General features: G+C 42.0%; 1 protein-coding gene across 6 annotated transcripts in view; it reads right to left on the bottom strand.

Annotated features, from left to right (window-relative positions):
* Positions 1–24,733, bottom strand: part of LRP1B (LDL receptor related protein 1B) — a 2,031,260-nt gene that overhangs the window by 32,286 nt on the left and 1,974,241 nt on the right. For all 6 annotated transcript variants that reach the window (XM_068245873.1, XM_068245875.1, XM_068245874.1 and 3 more), the window contains one exon: positions 20,181–20,285. In XM_068245873.1, the coding sequence (XP_068101974.1) occupies positions 20,181–20,285 (105 nt within the window). The remainder of the gene's footprint in view (positions 1–20,180; positions 20,286–24,733) is intronic.

The following is a 24,733-nucleotide window of genomic DNA, read 5'->3' as shown; positions in this document are numbered from 1 at the left end:
ATAAAAAAAGTGCTTCATTTTTACAATAATTATGTATAAATGATTTAGTCAGTGTTTGCTCATTGTAAAATCTTTCCTCTCCCCGATTTACATTCTGAAATTTATTACATGGTGACATTTTTACTGTGGGCAGGTTATGTAGCTGCTCCTAGCTGTTTTGGCTGTTAGAGACAGCTGTAAACAGCCATTTCCTGTCTGTGAACAGTGTTACATTGTGGCAGTTTGCCCAGAGTACCGCGGTACCAGAGTTTCTTGTGGGAGGGGTTTCATCACAAAGTCAGTCATACAGCGTCCCCTGATGGTCTGTTTGTGAAATGCAATAGATTTGTCATGTAAAAGGGGGTATCAGCTACTGATTGGGATAAAGTTCAATTCTTGGTCGGAGTTTCTCTTTAAGGATTATGGAGATAAGACATCCAAGTGGCTGTTACATAGCGGCCAATCAAATGTCTTGTTTGTGGCTAACTGGTCAGAACATTGACAATAGGCTGAATTCTGAGAAGAGGAATAAACCCTCTGCATGAGAAAGCATGCAATTCTCTATGTTATGTACAAAGTAAAGCAGCAAATAAAATGCTTGGAAGCAATATACTGCCCAATTTAATGATCATTAGGTAATCTGTATGCATAGGAGACTAAAATGGGTGTCCTTTTTAGTTAGTCCACTTTTGTTTAAAAGAATGCTATTGCTATGGAATATATAAATACTCATCATTTTGTGATATACTGCTATTAAAAATGACTTTTCCATTTTAGCTTGCAGCCGGCTGTGCATGTCCTAAAGAGCGTGTAAGCTTAAATAGCATTTTTTCCTAAAAAATGAGATAAGTACATGCTTTCTCTAAAGTATGTCCTACCAAGTAAAACATAGGAAACTTCTATATTCCCCCATGAGTAATTAGCTGCACATAACTGAAAGCATTGCAACTCTGCCAATTACTGCAGGTAATTCTTCCAAACAAACTCACTAGTCATAGTGTTGTCAGGAAGTCTCTGAAGCGGCTATTTTAATGTCTGCTTGTAGGAAATCTAAAAGGATCGTTAATCACTTAACTCAACCTGGACGTACCCATTCGTCCAGACTGAGCCTTAATAACTCAAACAGGTTGTACTAGTACGTCCTGTCAGTTAGCGGCGGGTATGGGTGTTCACATCAGGATTTACACGTTGGGGATTGGTGAAGGAGAACATGTGTTCCCTGAGCCAATCGAAGTGCCTGGGAATAAATAAACATGACTCCAATTAGGAGCCATGTTCAATTATAAAAATGAAGTAAAAATAGTGTAAAAAAAGATCAAACACTTCCTAGTAACTCAGGATAGTGTAAAGCACCATATTGTGGCCAAAAATTAAAATAATCTTTGAAAAAAATTATTATAGTTATTACCCCCCTCTCCAAGTTATTAAGCAGAAGCACTTGTAAAAAAAAAAAAAAGGGACTTTTTTTAAAATAAATACATAAATAGTTACCTTAAAGACTCAGGTTTTTTTGTTGTTGTTTTTTTTTACTATGTAAGTCATGAGGGTGTATTACTGTTATTTAGCAAATAAGGGCTTGGGGCTTGTAATTATTAATAGGGTACAACAAAACCTAAAACAGAAAAAAATCCACCTTTCTTTCCAAATTATATTTTGCCATGTAACATTTTATATGGAACATAATTTAAATGTGGTTATAGCCAGGACAAATTGGGAAATAAAATGTGTGTGTGTTTTTTTAGAAGCATTGTTTATTTTTTAAACTATAGGGGATGGAATTGGAGAAATATTATATTCTCCAGTTCATTTTTTTCCCTAGTTTTCTTTTTACAATACATAGAAAATAAAGTAATAAATGAAAAAAGTATCACCCACAAAAAGCCCAATTTGTGGTGAAAGTAACACGATTAAGGTGATGAACAGTTATAAAGTTATGGCCAAATGAATGGGAGGAGAGCTGAAAGTTGAAAATGGCTCTTGGTGGTAATGGTAATATAGCTTGTGAGGTGAACTGGTTAAAAACCCTATAATTAATACAGATCAGAACAGATCAGTTTGCTTTATGTTAAGAAACACACATTGCTGTTTTTTCCAAAGAGGTGTATCCTCTATCGAGTCACAGCTATACTCATATAAAGGCTCAAAGTGACCATGAAGTAACATGTATCATGATAAAATTAATGTAGTACTCATTCTACTTTAAAATTTAGCTCTTGCTTTACTGCTGTGTAGTAAGGATATGAATACTCCATCTCCATAATATATTGTAGAACTCTCCCGTCTATAGCAGCTACGTTAATGGGCAAGGCTACTGTAACGTTAGAAACTTGTTGACTACAAGAAGAAACTGTTTTACTTCAAAGCTTTTTTTCACTCCCACCAGTAGGTGGTGCTCCAGGCAAACATGAAATATATAACAAATGTAGGTAGTGTTTATTTTTAGTATTAACCCTAATAAATCAAATTACATGCCCGCACGCACGCACGCACGCATGCACGCACACACACACACACACACGATATTTGAGAAGTGAAATGAAGTTTTTCGGATTTACAGAAACTGCACAATAATTGTTTAAATAAAATTAGGCAGGTGCATACATTTGGGCACTGTTGTAATTTTATTGATTCCAAAACCTCTAGAACTAATTATTGGAACTAAAATTGGCTTGGTAAGCTCACTGACCCCTGATCTAAATACACAGGTGAATCCAATTATGAGAAAGAGTATTTAAGGGGGCGGGGTCAATTGTAAGTTGCCCTCTTCTTTTAATTTTCTCTGTAGAGTAACAACATGGGGGTCTCAAAACAACTCTCAAATGACCTCAAGACAGAGATTGTTCACCATCATGGTTTATGGGAAGGATACTGAAAACTGTTTCAGAGTTTTCAGCTGTCCACAGGCTCAGTTCAAGTTAGGGCTTGAAGTGGCAGATCAAGAAAAATCTCGGATAGACAGAAGCGACGAATGGTAAGAAAAGTCAGAGTCAACCCACAGCCCACCACCAAAGACCTACAACATCATCTTGCTGCAGATGGAGTCACTGTGCATCTTTCAACCATTCAGCGCACTTTACACAAGGAGATGCTGTATGCGAGAGTGATGCAGAGGAAGCTTTTTATCCGCCCACAGCACAAACAGAGCTGCTTGAGGTATGCTAAAGCACATTTGGACAAGCCAGCTTCATTGTAGAATAAGGTGCTGTGGACTGATGAAACTAAAATTGAGTAATTTGGGCATAACAAGGGGTGTTATGCATGGAGGAAAAATAACACAGCATTCCAAGAAAAACAACCACTATCTACAGTAAAATATGGTGGTGGGTCCATCATGCTGTGGGGCTGTGTGGCCAGTGAAGGACTGGGAATCTTGTCAAAGTTGAGGGACACATGGATTCCACTCAGTATCAGCAGATTCTGGAGACCAATGTCCAGGAATAAGTGACAAAGCTGAAGCTGCGCCAGGGTTGGATCTTTTAACAAGACAACGACCATTAACACTGCTCAAAATCCACTAAGGCATTTATGAAGAGGAACAAGTACAACATTCTGGAATGGCCATCTCAGTCCCCAGACCTGAATATAATTGAAAATCTGTGGTGTGAGTTAAAGAGAGCGGCCCATGCTCGGAAGCCATCACAAATGAATGAACTAGAGATGTTTTGTAAAGAGGAATGGTCCAAAATACCTTCAACCAGAATCCAGACTCTCATTGGAACCTACAGGAAGCGTTTAGATGCTGTAATTTCTGCAAAAGGAGGATCTACTAAATATTGATTTAATTTATTTTTTGTGGTGCCCAAATTTATGCAGCTGACTAATTTTATTTAACCAATTATTGCACACTTTCTGTAAATCCAATAAACTTTATTTCACTTCCCAAATATCACTGTGCGTGTCTCCTATATGATATATGTAACTGACATTTTCTATCATAACAATCAACGATTTATACAGGAAAATAATGACGATTAACAAGGGTTGCCCAAACTTTTGCATCCCACTGTGTGTGTGTGTGTGTATAAATGTATATGTATATGTATGTATATATATATGTGTGTGTGTGCGTGTGTGTGTGTACGTGTGTGTGTGTGTACGTGTGTGTACGTGCGTGTGTGTGTACGTGTGTGTGTGTGTGTGTGTGTATATATATATATATATATATATATATATATATATATATATATATATATATATATATATATATATATATATATATAATATAATTTTTTTCAGTTTTTTTCTTTTGCATTTATTTGACTTCAGAGTGTAATTTTAGTATACCGGTTTTTATTTTAAAATAGTTTTACCAGTTTCTTTTAAAATTGTTTTACTGTTAACAAACCAATAAATGCCTCTTTTAAAAGTGCAAAAAGTGCAGTAGCAGTTTTCTAGGTCACATTTCACAATAGTCTCAAAGAATCAGGGGTGAGTGATTGAATGCCAGATGGTGACGGTAATAAATTTACTCAACACCTTTCAAATGCCTTTGGCTCAATCTTTTGTTTACCGTAAGTTGTTTTTTCTCCCCCCTCTATACATTTGGCTTTTATTTCATCGCCATCTCTGCTGACAAGAATGACTGAGAGGTCCTTGGTCGATGGCGATACATTTAATGAGATAAGTATAGCTCTAACATGGTTAACATTCTCTCACCTCACTGGCCTTACTTGGAACAGAGGCTAAATGGGAAAAAGGCAATTAACCTCTCCACCTCTGTTCTGCTTACTTTTCTATTTAGGCGAGAACAGGAACCTCTACAAAACATTTTTTATAGGCTTATCTTTCCTCTTATCTTGGAAAAATATTGTCATTTATAGAAAAAAAAATAAAAAAAATTATAGTATTGGTAAAATGTGAACTCTCTTTTCAGGAACCGGGAGTAGGAGGAATCTCTAGTAATCTAAAGAGAAACAGTAGTGAAAATAAAAAGGAACTGTAACCAAGATTTGAACTTCATCCCAATCGGTAGCGGTAACCTCTTTTCATATGATAAATGTTTACTTTTTCTTGAATAGATCATCAGGGGGTCTGTACGGCTGATACTGTGATGAAACCCCTCCCAAAGTGTGATGTCATGACCATGGTCCTGACATCACACTGTGGGAGCCTTGTTGCATTGTGGGAAATAACAGCTCTTTCCAGCTGCCAAGCAACCGGTACACCCTCTGTGTATATGTATATCTATGAAAACACAACTTTTTAGCCTATCGCTTTGTTAGGGGGTGTGGATATGGATAATGGCAGTTGGTGTTGTCTGTTTTTTTTTATGTCTGCCAGTAGTAAAGATAATGTGAAGGCTGATGGTGGATCAAACAATATGAACAATTTACATGGCAAATAGCAATAATTTCTTGAACTCTTGTGTTTTAACTTCTCATTTTGCAATGTATAGATTTATATTTTTCTACTTTTCGCTTAAAGAAACACTGAAGTGAAAAAAAAGATATATAATGAGTTATATGTGTAGTACAGCTAAGAAATAAAACATTAGGATGGAGCAGACACACAAGTCTAATAAAATATGAGAGTATTTTCTTTGCTACTAATGTTCTAGTAATTATCCGTACTACACAATCAATTCATTATATCATACTTTTTTTTTCCACTTCAGTGTCCCTTTAAGTTCCTATTTAATAAAATTGCTTATTTGTGTTACAATTATAAATGAGTCAGTGTTTGCCTAATGTAAAATCTTTTCTCTCCTTGGTATACTTTTTGAATTAATCACAGGTGGCAACCTCTTTAGTCCTGCCGGAATGTTCGTTCACTGAAAGTTCTATGCACAGAGGGAGATACTGCTTCCTTGGCAGTTGGAGACAACTGTTATTTCCCACAATGCAATGAGGTTCACAGGCGGGTAACTGTCAAGTCCATGACATCACACTGTGGGAGGGGCTTTACGACAATATCAGCCACACAGACCCCCCCTGATGATATATTCAGGAAAAGGTAAAGATTTCTTGTGGGAAAGGGACTATTGGCTACAGATTGGGATGAAGTTAAATCCTGGGTTGAAGTGTCTCTTTAAACATTCCCGTAAGTGGTTTAGTAGGAGTTTAGTAACTCCCCTTGAATGATCAAATGGGTTTTGATTTAAAGGAGCACTATGATTTTTTTAATGTGTTTTTTTTGTAAAACTCCATAGACATACTTACATAAACCAAGGACATTTGTCACAGAGGTAATGAACTATACTTTTTTTTCTTACTTCTTACATAATTGTCACGAAAACTAGGGATTCATATAATCTTCTAAATTCTCTCAATGACCAGTTTTGGACTAGTCCATCTCCTTATGGGGGAGTATGAGGATCGCATTCATTTTCAAAAACACCCCTTAAAGAGGAACTCCAGTGAAAATAATTTACAATAATTATGTATAAATGATTTAGTCAGTGTTTGCTCATTGTAAAATCTTTCCTCTCCCAGATTTACATTCTGACATTTATTACATGGGGACATTTTTACTGTGGGCAGGTTATGTAGCTGCTGCTAGCTGTTTTGGCTGTTGGAGACAGCTGTAAACAGCTAATTCCTGTCTGTGAACATTGTTACATTGTAACAAACTGCCAAAAGTATTGCGGTCCCAGAGCTTCTTGTGTGAGGGGTTTCAGCACAAAATCAGTCATACAGCGCCCCCTGATGGTCTGTTTGTGAAAAGCAATATATTTCTCATGTAAAAGGGGGTATCAGCTACTGATTGGGATAAAGTTCAATTATTGGTTGGAGTTTCTCTTTAAATGACACTGGCACAGTGCAACTGGCAGTATAATCTGCAAGTGAGTAGTCCACCTGGCATCTTTGTATAAGTCCTTTCCAGGAAATGGATTTGAACCCATTTAAAAGAAATGCTGAGAATCCCCCATGAGGAACTAAACTAATGCAAAGATTTTCAGCAAGAGGTCCTGGTCCATCAGATTATAATACCTCCTGTAAATTACAGCTACACTGGTAAAGTAAAAAAAAAAATAGGTTGCCTTTACCCCTTGGAACAAGTGAATGTGTGTGTTTGTTTATGTATATAAAGTCCAATAAGAGATGGAAATAATTCCGGGGTGATAAAGGACTATGCAAATGTATGCAGCTTGAAAATGAACCAATCAAATTCCACTTTGGGAGAATTTGATTAGTCCATTTTCAAGCTACATACATCTGCATAATCTTGCATCAATTTGGAATTATTTGCATCTCATTGACAATCCCTAGTTTTAAAGTTGTTCAGAACTCTCCTCTGTTTGTCTCATTGTTTGTTTGTACAAACTAGGGGGGTAGGGGGGGGGGACACTTCTTGCACCTTCCCACCCCTACAGCTGGCTTTATTAAAATTCATTCTACAGAGAGGAGAAGTCTTACACATCTATGGGGATGACACTTCTCGTTGTTTGGCAAAGGCGTTGCTTTTGTTTTTACCCCACAGGAGGACACGGAAGTGTGGTTAGCGGATCCTCTACACCAGGGGTCTCAAACTCGTGGCCCGCGATACAATATTTTGTGGCCCTCACCGCCAAAAGCTTCCTTATAGTTCGCTTCAGTGCTCCCAAGTAATCCGCCGCATCCCTGCCGCTAAACAAGGGCTGCAGAGCCCCTAAATTGCCCGGGGGGGGGGGGGGGGGGGGCAATCCGCCGGCATTTCCTGGAAGGGGCAGAGCCTTCAGCTTCAGCTCTTCCCCTCCTGACCACGCCACACGGATTGCTGCCTATCGCCGCCCCTCTCTGTGAAGGAAGAGTGAGAGGGGCGGGCAGAGGCGGCGATGCGCCGCGGTTGTGAAATTCCTTATGCGGCCCAGCCTCATCCTGACTTTGCCTCTGGCGGCCCCTCAGGTAAATTGAGTTTGAGACCCTTGCTGTACACTAAATGTAGCATTCAGGATGAAAAAAGACAGTGGACAATTGATCAAATGGGGCCTTTGCTCAAACGACAGTAAAAGCCGGTACTAATGTCTGTCTACTCATTTGAATGGACGCCGAGCATTACGGTCATTGTTTAAAGCAAACCTGAAGCGAAAGTAAACTTATGAGATAATGAACTGTATGTGTAGTATAGTACAGCGAAGAAGAACATTAGCAGCCAATAAGAGTCTCATAATGTTTACAGTACATGAACAGTGAAGAAACTTCAGTTATCTATGCAAAAGAGCTTCTCTGAGTTTTCCAACCCAACTTGGGTGAAATTCAGTCCTGTTTTCTGAAGCATTTAAACAATCAGGAAACAGTGAGAGAGAGCTTGAGATAAGGTTTTACAGCAGGAAAGTTCAAATGGTCATTAGCCCTACTCTGTTTTATAGTTTAAATTACAGTGTAGTTTGTGAATTGCAAATATGACAGAATCATGCAATGCTATTAAAAAAAGCTATAAAAATGAGACTTTGCTTTGCTATTAATGTTCTATTCATTATCCATACTACAGCGAGGAGAACGCCAGCACATACCACTAAGGCTGCGTCTGAAATGACCACCAGCTCAGTGTGTAGCACCTAAATAGATTTTCTGCACACTTCGCATTCAACTCAGATGCAAATCATATGCAAATCTGCTACTACTTATCATGCAAACAGGAAACTCGCTCTTCTACCAAATGTAAGTTACACATTTGTTTTGCTTAGCTGCTCCCAAGGTTTTAAATTTAGGTTAGGTCACTTGCCCGGAGGTCTGCCTCACCGTGGCGCAAGTGTCTAGTATAATATACTTTGCATGCAAACCATATTGGAAGCTAAAGTTCCTCCTAGTTTAATAAATGTTAGCACTTGTCTTGGATGCAGGGCATGCATTTTTCAGTCTGGTAGAGGTGGTGTATGCCTGTGCGATTAACCATTCAATTGCAGCATGTGTTTAGGGATGCGCAGCCTTTCCCCCCACCTTTCATTATCCATACTACACATACAATTAATTATATCTTTTTTTTTTTTTTTGCTTCAGGTAGACGTCTGTTACATGGGAATATTGGAAGCCTTTTTTGAGGCCTATTCACACAGACACTTTCACAGTTAGCTTACAAATAGCTGTTTATTATTTTATCTGAAGATACTAAATCAGTATCAGAGTGAGAAGAGTTAATTTGGAATATATGCTGTAAGATTTCTCTCAACCCTGGCACCTTCTACAAAGTGTACACGCTGATTGCCACGAGCACATGATGTTCTGCTTTTAGTTAGCATTGTGCAGACAAAGTGGCCAGAGCAGCCAGCATGTAGATCCGCACTAACTGTCATCGAGAATGAGATGTCCCTTCTCAGCATGGCACATTGTACAAGTAATTAGTGGGCGTTTGTCCAGGACAGCGCAGGGATAACCCGAAACAAGGATCACTTTGACATATTTGGTCAGTTCACATACTCACTGCACTAAACATTGCAAAACATTCCTGGTTTAGAACAAAAAGTGGTTTAAGTCCATATTTTCATGCTGTGGCAGCTGTGTGAACAAAGTCAATAACACAGTATAGTGGTCTACAGGGGTGTAACTAGAGGGAAGCTCAGGGGACTCAGAGCTGTAACAGGGTCCTAAACACCACTTTACTCCCTCTTATAAGGGGGTTTCTTCCTTCTGATCTGGTGTTTTTGTTGCCATACTTTGTATTGGTGTGTAGATTATGATGTCCACAAATGTTTTATGACCACTGCAAGACGGGCCTCCAGGCTGTGATGGCCACCAGGTGTAGGCAAGGGGAACAGTGTGAACGTTGGGGGGTTGCTGGGAAGCCCCATGATTTTTATTTATGCCCCAGGTGGCATAGTTAAAAAAATATGCGCTCCAGTACACGTTTTCTAGTGGGGCCCAAGCACTCTATAGATAACAATTGATGATGAAGACCCAAAACCTACCATGGATAGTCACAATGATAGAGAGCTTTGATCAGGGAAGAGGAACAGTCTGACAATAAGCTCTATTTGAAGCACATATAGGCCCTTATTCAAATCACTTTGTTGCCTAAGTTTTCTCCTTTTAAGAATGAGTGGGTGAACAGAAAATTTAGTTGGAGAATTAGTGCAATTGGGATGCAGCAAAAGGGGTTATTTTACCGTGGTTGCCACTCTCCATCCTCCTGATACTTCCTCATTCACAATCAGAAGGAGGAAGTATCAGGAGGATGGAGAGGGGTGAGGAGCGCGGTGGCAATGAGGGTAAAGTAATGCAGCCTGCTTGCAGAAACACTCAATTTTGCAATCACCTGCGCATCCTTATTAATTAATACAGTGGTTGAAGGAGGGGCTTGGGGGGCTTTTCTGGTCCAGGAACCCCGGTGTAGTCACAACCTCTGCATCCCCTATTGCTATGCCTAGAGTTGAGCCAAAATTTTCGTAATTTCGCATTACTATAATTACGCATGCAAAATTTGCGATTACGATGCGAAATTACGGTAGCGTAATTGCCATTAAAATCGTAATTGAAAATACCGTAAGCGTAATTTTCAATGCGTAATTTCGCGTTTCGTTCATGCCGTAATTTCGCATTAAACGCTACCGTAATTTTGCGTTAAACCGTAACGCTCCGTAAAATATAAAAAAGCCGCCGACTTTAAGGGTTAATAGCAAAGCCCCCTTAAATGCTAAGAGCCTCAAATTTGGAGAATATATTAAGGAGATCAGGAGGAATAAGAGGAAAATTTTTTTTTCAAAAAGACCTTATAGTTTTTGAGAAAATCGATGTTAAAGTTTCAAAGTAAAAATGTATACATTTAAAAACCCGCCGACTTTAACGGTTAATAGCAAAGCCTGCTTAAAGTTTAGGAACACCAAATTCCTAGGGTATATTAAGGGGATCAGTGGGAATAGAAGGAAAAAGAGGTGGAGAAGAGCACCTTGTCCTTGGATTGGACAAGGGCTCGGAGGAGTACAGGAAAGCTTGGCTGCCCCTCCCCTTCCGAGACCCCCCAATCCATGGACCATGTGGGCTGGTATAGTCAGGGTGCAGAGCCCCACGCGGCCGGTGCTCCGCATTCTGGCTATCCCAGCCTGCATGGGGGACAAGGGGTTAAAGAGGTCTGGGAGGGGGGACCCCACGTCGTTTTTTTTTATATTTCCCACACTCAGAACGAAGTAAGTAAAACTCTTCCCACTTGGGGGAATCTATGAAAATAATACACTATTGTTACCTGTGCAAAAAAACTGACATTTTCCGCATTTAAAAGACATTTTTGCCCTTGAAACTTAAAAATCGATTTTCTCAAAAACTATAAGGTCTTTTTGAAAAAAATGTTTTTCCTCTTATTCCCACTGATCCCCTTAATATACCGTAGGAATTTGGTGTTCCTAAACTTTAAGCAGGCTTTGCTATTAACCGTTAAAGTCGGCGGGTTTTTAAATGTATACATTTTTACTTTGAAACTTTAACATCGATTTTCTCAAAAACTATAAGGTCTTTTTGAAAAAAAAAATTTCCTCTTATTCCTCCTGATCTCCTTAATATATTCTCCAAATTTGAGGCTCTTAGCATTTAAGGGGGCTTTGCTATTAACCCTTAAAGTTGGCGGCTACCTAACATTGATCCATGCGTCAACTTTTCCGCTTGGGAGCATGGCCATACGCATTAATTTCGTAATACCCACTGTAATGCAAAAATTACGCGAAATCCTTCTTCATTACGATTATGTACTTACGGCCATAATCGTAATTACACTAATTACGCGAAATTTTGCGAAATCGTAATTATCTCATCTCTAGCTATGCCGTTCTAAATGCTATTAAATTTCCTTATTTTTAAACCAGAAGTAGTCCATGTTTTCATGCAAATTCAGCTGTAGGTTAAACCAGTTTTACCATGACTGCTTTGAAATGTGTTGTAAATGTCTCCCCAAGTAATAACAAAATAGTACCTCTCAAGCCCCCAACACCACATACATTTAAAATCAGTGCAAAATAATTTGGGAGATGTACCAAGCGCTGTACAGCCAATCACCATGCAGCTTTGTGATTGGTTGAATGGGAGGGGGGCTGGCCAACCAATCTCTGGGGGGAGGGGGGGGGCGGAATAGTGTAGTTATACCCCTGAAAAAGAGGTATACAGAGGGTTCAAGGTAGGCTTGTTATTTGTTCCTCCCGGTTTGGAACTTGCACGGTTTACAGCTACAGTGGGTATAGAAGATAATTGCATACGTGGATATATATGCCGGTGGTGAGCTGGATGCAGAGCGAGCTGAATGATTGCTTACCCTGGTGCTGCTCATATCACTGGTGGCGTTAAATACAATTCCCCTTCTGAGTCGTAGCAGCCCCTTGTGTGGGGTTTGTAGTATAGCACTAGCACTAGTGCTATAGCGGCGCCCTGTTTCGGCACCTGGAGCCAAGCGCTGAAACAACCTGCTTCGAAAATAATCACCCCCTTCAGAATTTTCACATTTTGTTGGATTGCTGCCTGAAATATGCACACATCTCCCCCCCCCCCTCCCATCTTTACTTGCACAATGCAGCCTACACAGCTGGAAAATATCTATATTTTTGTTTGTGTTTCTCTTTGTTTTGTGCAGCAAAGCAACAAAAATGTGACTAAGGTTGAGGTTCTGATGGGAAAAATTTGTATCTATACCCACTAAGTGAGTATATAGATATGTCTATAAAATGATCTTTCATGTTCTTTGAGGGTGGCCGCTCTCCAGCAATTCTTGGTCCTCAGCAGAACATCATATTCTCTGCAATGGAAAGTGGATAACCGTGATTGAGACGTGCCTGTCTGGAATAAAATCATATGGAGGAGAATGACTCTCCTCCTGAGAAATAAATGGTTATTCCCACGTATGTGGCTGAATGCATTGCTAGACTATTTGTGCTCGTTACAAATATGGTCTACTAATATCTTCAGTCACATTCCTTGTCATAGTCATTCGGTTATGAGGAGGCGAGTCACCTTCCGTTACATGGATTCATTGTTTTATTCTAAATGGACGCCTAGTAATCGGTGTTATTTGTTGCTTGTATCCATTCCATTGGACCCCTGAAGACCCTTTACCATCCACCTCCTCCTGTAGGAGATACACAAGAAGAGCCATTCTTCCTTTTTACAGTTTTTGCGAGTCACTCTGTTGAAAGTTGAGGATGGTATGAAAATCCTACATGGTAGTTGCTTGATTTGGTAACCCTGTCAGTAAATACCTCAACTTAAATTTTACCCAGTTTTTATTTTCTTGTGGTAGGGTTGAATGAGGAGGGTCTGAACTATGCTAGTTGTGGCTCATTGTTGTGTCCCTCCATTTTCCTTTTGGACAGGAAGGATACTTAACCACTTGCCGACCGCCTTAAGCCGATGGGCGGTGGCAAGGGCTGGGCCCAAACAACCACAATACGCCCATCGGCGGTGGCGGCAGCAGGCGTGGCTGTGCGGCGATCGCGTCATTCGTGACGCGATGAGCCCCTGGCATCAGGCTCCGCCCCCCTCGCGCTGTAACCCGTCGGCCGTTCGGAGGCGCCGGCAGGTTACTGGCTCCCAGATCGCCGCTACAAAGTTCATAATATGCTTTGTAATGTATACAAAGCGTATTATACAGGCTGCCTCCTGTTTTGGTGGTCCCAGTGATCGAGGGACCACCAGGGCAGGCTGCAGCCACGAAGGTAAGCACCCAAGCACACTGATCTCCCCCCCTTCTCTCTGATCACCCACAGCACCCCTCAGACACCCCCCCTCCCCCTGCCCACCCGAGACCCCTGTTTGTACCCAATCACCCCCCTAATCACCCATCAATCACTCCCTGTCAGTATCTGTCAGTGCTATTTTTTCATTAGTCCCTAAACTGCCCCCTGGGGGCTCCTGATCACCCCCCCATATTCTCAGATCATCCGCAACCCCCCCCCCCCCCCTGTGTACTGTATACATCTATCCTCCCCTGTAATCACCTGTCAATCACCCGTCATTTACCCGTCAATCACCACCTGTCACTGCCACTTATCAGATCAGACCCTAACCTGCCTGTTACGGGCATCTGATCACCCTCCCACACCATCAGATTGCCCGCAGACCTACCCTCAGATCACCTCCAAAGTGCATTGTTTACATCTGTTCTGCCATCTAATCACCCACTGATCACCCATCAATCACCCCCTGTCACCACCTGCCACTGCACCCAATCACCCGCCCACACCCTCAGAACGCCCTTAGACCCCAGACCTGATCACCTCGCCAGTGCATTGCTTACATCTACTCCCCCCTCTAATCACACCGTGAGACACCCATCAATCACCTCCTGTCACCACCTGTCACCCCCTCGCACACCTACCCATCAGATCAGGCCCTAATTTGCCCTGATCACTCGGCCAAACCCTCAGATCCCCTTCAGACCCCTTTCCGATCACCTCCCCAGTGCATTGATTGCATCTATTTTCCCCTCTAACCATCCCGAGACACCCATCAATCACCTCCTGTCACCCCCCCCCCCCTCCCTAACACTCCTATCCATCAGATCAGGCCCAATAGAACCTGTCATGTAAGAAGCCACCCTGCTTATGACTGGTTCCACAAAATTCGCCCCCTCAGACGCCCTGTCATCAAAATTTGCAAATGCTTATACCCCTGAACAGTCATTTTGAGACATTTGGTTTCCAGACTACTCACGGTTTTGGGCCCCTAAAATGCCAGGGCAGTATAGGAAGTTGGAACCCCACAAGTGACCCCATTTTAGAAAGAAGACACGCCAAGGTATTCTGTTAGGTTTATGACGAGTTCATAGAAGATTTTATTATTTGTCACAAGTAAGCGGAAATTGATTTGTATTGTTTTTTTTTCACAAAGTGTCAATTTCCGCTAACTTGTGACAAAACAAAATCTTCTATGAACTCACCATACACCTAACAGAATACCTTGTGGTGTCTTCTTTCTAAAATGGGGTCACTTGTGGGGTTCCTACACTGCCCTGGCATTTTAGGGGCCCTAAACCGTGAGGAGTAGTCTTGAAATCTTTGACTGGCATGAACGTAGAATATGGGTAGGGAGAAAGTGGCAGTTATCTTTCTCTGTTGGCCCTAGGAACACCCCTTTCACGCCCCTGATTCTGCCCACTTGTACCGCCCCTGGCCACCGATTCATTCCGGAATTACTGGTGTAAAAAATAAAAGGTCCAGATCACAGCTCACCCACGCATTTTTCAGTCCCATCAGCTCTTCCATTCCGCTGCAATGTCCACTCGTAAGCCCTGGCATTTTCCCAGCAATGGAGCTGACCAGGAAGTACTTCTGGGTCAGCACCATCTCTGTAAACAATGCCAGGGTTTATGAGTGGACACTGCGGCAGAGTGGAAGAGCTAACGGGACTGAAAAGACAGCAAGTGGAACACTGTCCTTTAGGTATGATCTCGCATAACGTGGGTTATGATCTGGGGCTTTTTTTTTTCACACAGGTCACTATCGGTTCAGGAGTACTTTAAGGGCTCTTTCACATGAGTGAGCAGCGCACTTAAAGTGGACCTGAACTCTTGCTCAGGAAAGAAGGAAAACGCACCCCGAATGTATTTAGAGAGTTTAGCCTGTTTAATTTTCCCTCATTTGTGTCTCATCACAAATTGTAATTTGATTCTCCCCTGTGTCACATGACTGCCTATGGCAGATAAGCATATAAGCCCATTTGAAAGCACTGGCTGTAAACAATATGTCTGCTTCCATGAATCAGGAAGTAGAAACAGTGCAAATGTATTTTAGGATTTGTATCAGCTGTGACAAATACATGTTTTTGTTTAAAGGTTATCATGCTGTTGTGTATGTTTTAGAGCAGAGAGAAGTTCTGAGATCTGCTTTAAGTGCTTGTTAGCCACTACTGTTTTTGCCAGTTTAGGGTGGGGAGGGGATTTTCCTCACTCCCATTATTCTCTCCAGAACATCTGAACATAAAGCAAACAATTCTACAGTAGCTCACCCATTTCTTTTGTATATCTTAGCTGGGAGTTCAGGTACCCTGATAGGGAACTAAACTTTGTGTAACTGCAATATAGGCTGTGAACAGACATTTGGGATCCTAAAATAAGGCTAGCTGGATAATACTAACTGCAACATTTCTAACTTTCACCGTAAAATTCTATGTAAAAATTAGGATGCAGGAAGGAGACATTGGAGCTGTTCTGTCTCGGGCTGCAGGCAGTAAATTGCAGCAGGTCTACAAAACCATAGCTGGCTGCAGGCTGAACTGAAATATTTTCAATAACAATGTATTACAAAAGAAGATCTGTCCATCAACAGCATATTCAATAGCATTTTATACCAAAGTGGATTTAAAGTACCACTCCAGTGAAAAAAAGTAAGTGTTAAAATCAGACAGAATCAACAGGTTTGGACTAGTCCATCTCCTCATGGAGGATTCTCAGTTTTATTTTATTTTATTTTTTTTAAGATTTTCTGAATGTCAGTTTAACTTCTAAAACTGTAAGATACCAGTCAGCCTTTCTACTCCCATGAACACTATTTGGCAGTAAGGGTCCTTTTCCATTGAAAGGGCCCTTTTCCATTGTGTGCATTTGCGAGGTTGAATCGCAAAATCACAAATTGGTAGCGATTTTTAAATCGCTAGGGTTTGCTAAATTACATAGGAATCGCGGTAGGTATTTACCACTACCGTAAGTCGATATTTACTAAAACGCGATCATGCCTCGGAGTGATTTTTTACCGCAATTTTGCTATGCAGTGAATTGCATAGCAAAATCACGATCGCAATTGCGGGAAAAAATTAGGACTTGCTAAATCGCAATCGCCCTAATAGTGATGAAAATGCGGCTACCTCGCTGCATTGCATCACTTCCGCTGCTGTTTGCGGCACTTCCACATCGGGAGATATAGAAATGTATGGAGGAGACAGCGTGCGGATACGGCTGAGAAAGAATTTGCAGCATGAAGATTCTTGCACAGCATGCTGCTGATTCCTAGATCGCTCCACACGCAATGGAAACTGTCCCATTGTCGTGCATTGGGATCAGAACACCCGCTGTGCAATGCGGCTATGTAGCCGCATCGCATGTAATGGAAATGGGCCCTTAGACTTTTATTCAGGAAATGCCTTTGAAAACAAAGAGAATCCCCCATGAGAAGATGGACTAGTCCAAAACCTGTCTGTTCTGTCAGATTTTTTTTTATTTTTTTTTTTGCTGGAGTGGTCCTTTAACACTGGTACATAAAGTCAATTTCACCTCATTGTAGTATGAGAGTTTACCTACACAAGCTGTTCATGGTAATTTGTAGGCCCTCATACTAAATGGAGGTGGTAACATTGGCAAATTATTGTATTATGCATTAGAATACATAGTTACACACATCTAATCTTAATTGGCCAAGGCCTGGCAAATTTCACCACCTTCAGTCTAGGACGAGGGCCAATAGATTGGTTACTATGAACAGATTGTGTAGGTACGCTCTTATATTACATGGAAGTGGTCAAACTGGCCAGTGAAAGCTGGAAGTGTGTACCACGTGTTACAAAAACCTTTCAACACAACTAACCCAAAATTGAGCAAAGCGTATTCTGAAAGCAGCCATGATGATTAGTAAAAATTCTAAATAATGACGGTGGAACTGAAGTTTTCAAATGGAAAACCCCATTGCATAGTTTTTCTCCTATCAAAAGAGGCTTAAAGGATACCCGAGGTGACATGTGACGTGATGAGATAGACTTGTGTATGTACAGTGCCTAGCACACAAATAACTATGCTGTGTTCCTTTTTTTCTTTCTCTGCCTGAAAGAGTTAAATATCAGGTATGTAAGCGGCTGACTCAGTCCTGACTCAGACAGGGAGCGACTACAGTGTGACCCTCAGTAATAAGAAATCCCAAATATAAAACACTTTCCTAGCAGAAAATGGCTTCTAAAAGCAGGAAAGAGATAAAGAGTCAATAGTTCATACATTTTAGCTCTGGCATACTTCAATGAATGTGTCATGACAAACAATAAGCAGTTAAAACTTAAAAAGTAGATTTAAACATAAAATAAAACTGTGGAATATCTTAAAAAGTCATTTTTAGGAGAAGGAAGATAGATACAATCATTTATTTTATCAGTTTATTTTCACCTCGGGTGTCCTTTAAGAAGACCTCCCCTTCTTGTTATTTTCCGTTAGTAATGCTGAGGTCTTACAAATGATCACCGCCTACTTCCTGTATATTATGAAAGTCCCACCTCCTCATGTAGTGACATGAATGGATCCTGATTAATACAGTCAGGCTTTCATGTTCTTCCTAATTTGTGCATTTCATTTAGGGATGGTCAATGACATACTGATAATTTTCAGCGTGCATAAACATTTTACACCACTTGGAAATGAGCCACTCAAATCTGACAGGAAGTGCATTTCATTGTACTGATTCCAAGCTGCATATAATTTTGTATTAAAGTGAATGGGAACCGCATTTTAAAAAAAGTGAAGCAAATACTTACCTAAGGAGAGGGAAGGCTCTGGGTCGTATAGAGCCTTCTGTCTCCTCTCTCGGTGCTCTCTATCCTGTGCTGGCTCCTCCCCGTTTCAATCCCCCGCCGAAAGTGTATTTTGAAGACTTCGGGAGCCGTGTCCTCCCAAGACGTTCGGCTCCATACTGCACAGCCGTGAGCGTGCAAGAGAGTGTGCTTACGCAGGTGCCGTACAGGGCCGCCCTTCTTCAGGAGCACTCGGGCTCCCTGAAGACTTCTGAAGCCTCCTTATGCTGGGTAAAGCAGTAATTGACTAATTTAGTCAAATACTGCTACCGGGCGAGCCAGCACTGGAACGAGGGGACCAGGAGAGGAGCGGGAAGGCTCTATACGACCCAGAGCCTTCCCTCTCCTTGGGTAAGTATCTGTCTCATTTTTTAAAATGCGGTTCCCATTCACTTTAAATCTGCTTGCAAGCTTGAATTTATAGCGTCTTGCTGACCAATTCTAGTCTCATAGTCAAACCTGACTGACCTCACCAGTTGCTCAATCTAGAGAGGAGAAGAAGCAATCTATATCGGCTTCCCAAGAAAATGTGGCCCTTGGCTTCTGTACTTTGTTTCTACTCTCTTAGATTGCTATCAAGATTAACCTTGTTTCTTTTTGGGTTCAGTTGAGCCAAGTGGTATTATACACAAATGGTCTAAAGCAGAGTTCCCCAACCCTGTCCTCAAGGCCCACCAACAGTGCATGTTTTGCAGAAAACCACAAACATTCACAGGTGAGGTAATTAGTGTCTCAGCAGAGCTCTGTGGATTTCCACAAAACATGCACTGTTGGTGGGCCTTGAGGACAGGGTTGGGAACCACTGGTCTAAAGCATTGAACACAGCATAAAATGAACATCTAAAGCCATCTGACTATTTTTCAAGGTACTGGGAGGGTGAAGAACATTTTACCTCAATTAGCTACCAATTGATAAGATTTATGTCGCTGGCCAGCATTATCAGCATTATGTTTTTGAAGTGTAAGGGCTCGTACACACTGCCAATTGATATGGCCAGTCGGGGATCAGACGCTGATCACCTTGAGCGACATTGCTGGCATGGGCTGCACAGACGTGTGTCAGCTGTGAAGCTGATGACATGCTGTGTTGCTATGTGCGAGCGGGGGAATGGTGGAGGGATGATGAGCGGCATATGTCTAATGTCATGTGGTGGGCGGGGGAGGGTCCTGAACAATGTGATCAGCAGGGGATTGGCATCGCTGCGGGTGAGTAGATCCATCTAGTGGATTGCTTGTGGGTTGGGCATTGTGTGCCATGATTGTCAGCATCGTGTGTCATGATTGTCAGCTGAGACAGACATTGTTGGCCGCCTCAGCCGACTTAAGTAAGGCATGTGCATGAGGTATAACAACTATGTAAACAAGGCAGAAAAGATCCTGATGTATCCTGGGGGGAGGGGGAAGATAACTTTCTCTCCTTTACTTGATTACTAATAACTTAATTAGGCGCCAGTCTAATTATTTTTTCTGCAGACAGCACTGATTTCAGTTAGATTCAGTGGGTTCTAAATAGGCATTGAGTTGACATCAGAGGAGTCTTATAGTGTTTCATATTCAATGTTTACCGTGTTTAATGCATTAGGGCAAACATATAATTTTGAGCGTAATCCCGCTTTAACAGTCACAAAGGTTCAGCAATTTACTTGTTGGAAACTTTTGCACATAAGTGGAATCTAGATAGCATCCCACGATGATGTTCAGCGTTCGCAGTGACAGGTGACACACGAAGATGCTGAAGACTGAATCATGAAAGGAAGGCCCTGCTTTATATTTAGAGGCACACAGCTTTTTGTGTATTACCGGGAGGTGCATTGTCAGAAGTGATACTCACACGCAGACTGGAATGTTGGTCTCTGGGTCCAGCTGACACGTGCCCCCATTATAGCAGTAGCCGTCACACAGCTGACAGCTAGAGGCCAGCTTCCCGTTACTGCAGCTGCGGAAGAAAAACAGACACTGTTTAATCATTCCCCACGCATACGAAATGATCTAACGCTACCCCATGTAAATATTTTAATCTGATATAGAGCGTGGCATCATCAAGAATGTCAAAGTGCCATCATGGTGACAGGTCAGCCTTGGGCGATCATTTTTTTTGGTGTGTGACAGCCACCATATTCTTTCCACCGCCCCTCTCCCCCATAGGCTCACATATTTGCAAAACTGTTAGTTCACATAAACAAGGCAATGCTAACATTTACTTATGCAGTGCAAATATCTGGCTGGGATCCCCCAGAGACTTAGCAGCAGCGTTTGCTGCGCTGCGGGGCTGCTTGGTATGCGAGCAGCGGAGGATGGAGCAGCTAACAGAAGCAAAAGAAAAATTAATTTGGAGATTTCATCTTATTCCTTTCTGCCTATAACATAGCGTGGTAATGCTATTGTTTCTGTCAAAGTGTCACGGAAATCCCCGGTTTTGTTTACAGAGGGGGGTTAACCAATGGTAAACACTCCCCCACCGCTTGTCATTCAAGACAGCCAAGTGACAATCGGGCAATGAGAACAAACAAGAAAATCTTGCTCTGACACTGTTAAAGCAAATGACTAACTACCCTCGTAGCACTTTTTTTCAAATAAATCAGCCCCCTGAGCCAACGCTAATCATATAACAGACATCTCAGATCCTTTTCATATTCTGTAACATATAAATGTACTTCTACTACATTGTGAATAAAAGAAAGCTCCGATCAACAATGCAAAACACTGGTAATTGTGTTAGCTCTGTATACATTAACCCTTTAGCAGCCAATTTATTTAGAGGCTTGCAAGTGCTCCAGGCCTAATTATTTTAGCACATTTGTATTTCTTATTTTCCCTGCTATTTAGTACTGCTGTAATTTGGATTTATGGCCACTTGTCACTAGGTGGCAGTGTGAGAAAATAATGGAGGACTTCTGCTTTCTATGTTTTCTGCTAGTAGAGAGATATCAAAGCATTCCAAGAATTTACAGCACAAGATCTGCAGCCTCAGATCAAAAGCAGTGCACTTATCTCAAATGAGATAACTCTATTTAACCACCCTGGCATTCTATTAAGATCGCCAGGGCGGCTGCATGAGGGTTTTTTGTAAATAAAAAAAAAACTATTTCATGCAGCCAACTGAAAGTTGGCTGCATGAAAGCCCACTAGATGGCGCTCCGGAGGCGTTCTTCTGATCGCCTCCGGCGGCCAAAAGTAACACGGAAGGCCGCAATGAGCAGCCTTCTGTGTTTGGCTTCTCCTGTCTCCATGGCGACGAGCGGAGTGACGTCATGGACGTCAGCCGTCATGGACGTCAGCGGCTGGGGGGACCCTCTTTCGCCGCTGCTCGCGGTGGATCGCCGCAGAGCGGCGGTGATCGGGCAGCACACGCGGCTGGCAAAGTGCCGGCTGCGTGTGCTGCTCTTTATTTGATCCAAATCGGCCCAGCAGGGCCTGAGCGGCACCCTCTGGCGGTAATGGACGAGCTGAGCTCGTCCATACCGCTAAGGTGTTTAAAGGATACTTGAGGTCACATGTGACATGATGAGATAGACATGTGTAAGTACAGTGCCTAGCACACAAATAGCTATGCTGTGTTCCATTTTTTTTCTTTCTCTGCCTGAAAGAGTTAAATATCAGGTATGTAGTTGACTCAGTCCTGACTCAGACAGGAAGTGACTACAGTGTAAGCCTCACCGATAAGAAAAGTGAATGTGTCATTGAGCAAAAACAATAAAACTTAAAAAGTAGATTTAAACATAAAATAAAACTGGAATATCTTTAAAAGGCCATTTTTAGGAGAAGGAAGATAGATACAATCGTTTATTTCATTACATCTATTTTTGCCTCAGGTGTCCTTTCACCCTCCTGGCAGTCTATTAAAAACCACCAGGGGGCAGCACAGCAGTTTTTTTTTAATTCATTTATTTTTTTAAACCATGTAGCGAGCCTAGGGCTCGCTACATGATAGCCGCTGTGCAGCGGCATCCCCCCACCTGCTTTGACCACCTCCGGTGATCTGCGATCAGGAAATCCCATTCAAAGAACGGGATTTCCTTGAGAGCTTCCCCCGTCACCATGGCGACAGGCGGGATGACATCATCGACGTCGTGACATCATTGGGAGTCTCGATCCACCCCTCAGCGCTGCCAAGGGGTCTGAGGGTGGGGGGCAGCACGGCGGGGTTACCGCCAGGAAGGTTAAGCTGCTAATGGGTTAAAGGACCCCTGAAGGGAGAGGGATATGGAGTCTGGAGGTATAAATGTAATGCCGGCATCCCGCATCCCACTTCGGTGTGGCTGGCGCCTCAATCATTTTTTTCACCCTCTCTGCCCACTGCTGCCCGGGACTTGGGGGGGTCATACGGGGATAGCCCCCACAAATCGGGACAGATTTGGGACAGTTGGGGGGGGAGCATGTGTATAGAGATAACTCATCACTCACAGTACCCCACACTGCTGAAGTGCTAAAATAATATGCACAGGGACAGTAGCGTAGTTAAGAAGCTTTGGGCCCCAGTGCAAGTTTTACACGGGGGGCCCCCCAAGTGCTATATACATAACTTATATGACACACTAAAACCAATCAAGGACAACACAGTGTTAGAGGTGCAAAAAGGGGCTAGGGAACAGTTTGTTAATGATTATTATTATTCAAAGCATCTATAAAAGTGATTATTATCAGTACAAGACCGATAAAGAGCTAATACTGTGGTTGGGGGAGGTCCCCTCGGGGCCCTTTGGCCCAAAGCTTCTACCTCTGCAACCCCTTGTGCTACGCCACTGCACAGTGATAAGGAAGTATACTTTTTCCAAATTGTTTCAGCACACACAAACGTGTTTATTATCAGTATAAGCAAAATAGAGCAAAGTCTCCTACACATGCTAGACTGTACTCAGTTGAGGCGGCTGGTCAGGGCCATCTCTGATGATAATCTAGCACAGTGTTTCTCAGACCTGTCCTCATGACTCTGCAACAGTGCATGTTTTCCAGGCAGCCTCACCTATGCACAGATAGGGTAATTAGTGTTTCAGCTACATGCAATCCACCTAGCTGAGACACTAATTACCTCACCTGTGCATAGGTGAGGTTGCCTGCAAAACATGCCCCATTGGGGAGTCACAAGGACAGGTTTGAGAAACACTGATGTGGCATGTGTACATGTGTCCCCTTAAAGAGAACCTGAAGCGAGTAAAATTATTTAAACGCATGCTACGTCATGTAACACATGATGTAGCTGCAAATGAATATTGCATGCTAACCTCACCGTCAATTCCTCTAAGAAGCTCACCATTTTCTTCTTACAGTGATCCCTTGCAGTTCTGACAATATTTTGTCAGAACTGAAATATACTAGTTGCTGTCAGTTATAGATCAGCAGCTGTCAGTTACAACTGAATGTGCATGGTAATGTCCATGTTTCCCTATGGCTCAAGTAGGTGATATTACAGTTTAACACTGCGATGACCAGGAAGCTTTTATGGGGTAATGGCCATTTTTAAAATGGAGGACGGAGAATTCTATTAATCACAGTGGACACATGGGATGCAGGAGAGGAGGTAGATATTGAGGAGTAGACTACACAGGAGGGAAGTATGACCTATGTATGGTGATTTTGACTTTTTATTTTCAGTTCAGGTTCTCTTTAAGATCACTTAATGATAATGCCCAAGCATGACAGAACTTAAAGCATCATTCTCTGTCTCCGAGTCCATTGTTCCCCTCTTTAACCCTTCCCACTGAAGCCACTCCTTTCCTGGCACCATCACCCCTTCTAACTTCTATATAGACACAGAACAAATCACTTCGCTGTTGCATCTGTACACCATTAAGACCCACAGCGTCACCCACAGGATAAAGTGTGATCCTGCCGAGCAACACAAAGTCATGCCCATAGCAACCCACCAGCTCTGGACTCTTTCTAAAGAACTGTCTTCCCTTCTAGAACCTTTACATGTTTCTGTGCCATCTAGTGTCTGGAATGTGCTATGCCACCCTGTTTACACCCATGAGATCACTTCCTGCATTATGTTTTAACCCTTTAGCAGCCTATTTATTTAGAGGCTTGCAAGTGTTCCACGCCAATTTATTTTAGCACACTTTTTCTTTCTTATTTGTGATATTTGCTTGCTACTAATTAATTAGTACTGCTGTAATGTGTATGTATTGGCAGTTGTCACTAGAGGGCAGTGTGAGACAATAACAGAGGACCTCTTCTTTCAGTTTCTGTTTTTTTTGTTAGCAAGGAGAGATCAAAGCATTCCAATAATTTACAGCACAACGAGTTCTGCCAACTGAGGTCAAAAGCAGGGCACTTCTCTCACAAGAGATAGCTCTTTTGAAGCTGCTAAAGGGTTAAAAGTGCTTCACTTGCTGTTGCTCATTGCCTAAGCAACAGGTTCCCTGTGTCATTGTTTCCAGAGAG

This window comes from Hyperolius riggenbachi, chromosome 7, assembly GCF_040937935.1.
Source record: "Hyperolius riggenbachi isolate aHypRig1 chromosome 7, aHypRig1.pri, whole genome shotgun sequence".
NCBI lineage: Eukaryota > Metazoa > Chordata > Amphibia > Anura > Hyperoliidae > Hyperolius > Hyperolius riggenbachi.
The sequence above is the reverse complement of the archived record's forward strand: the minus strand, read 5'-3'. Positions and strand labels throughout refer to the sequence as shown.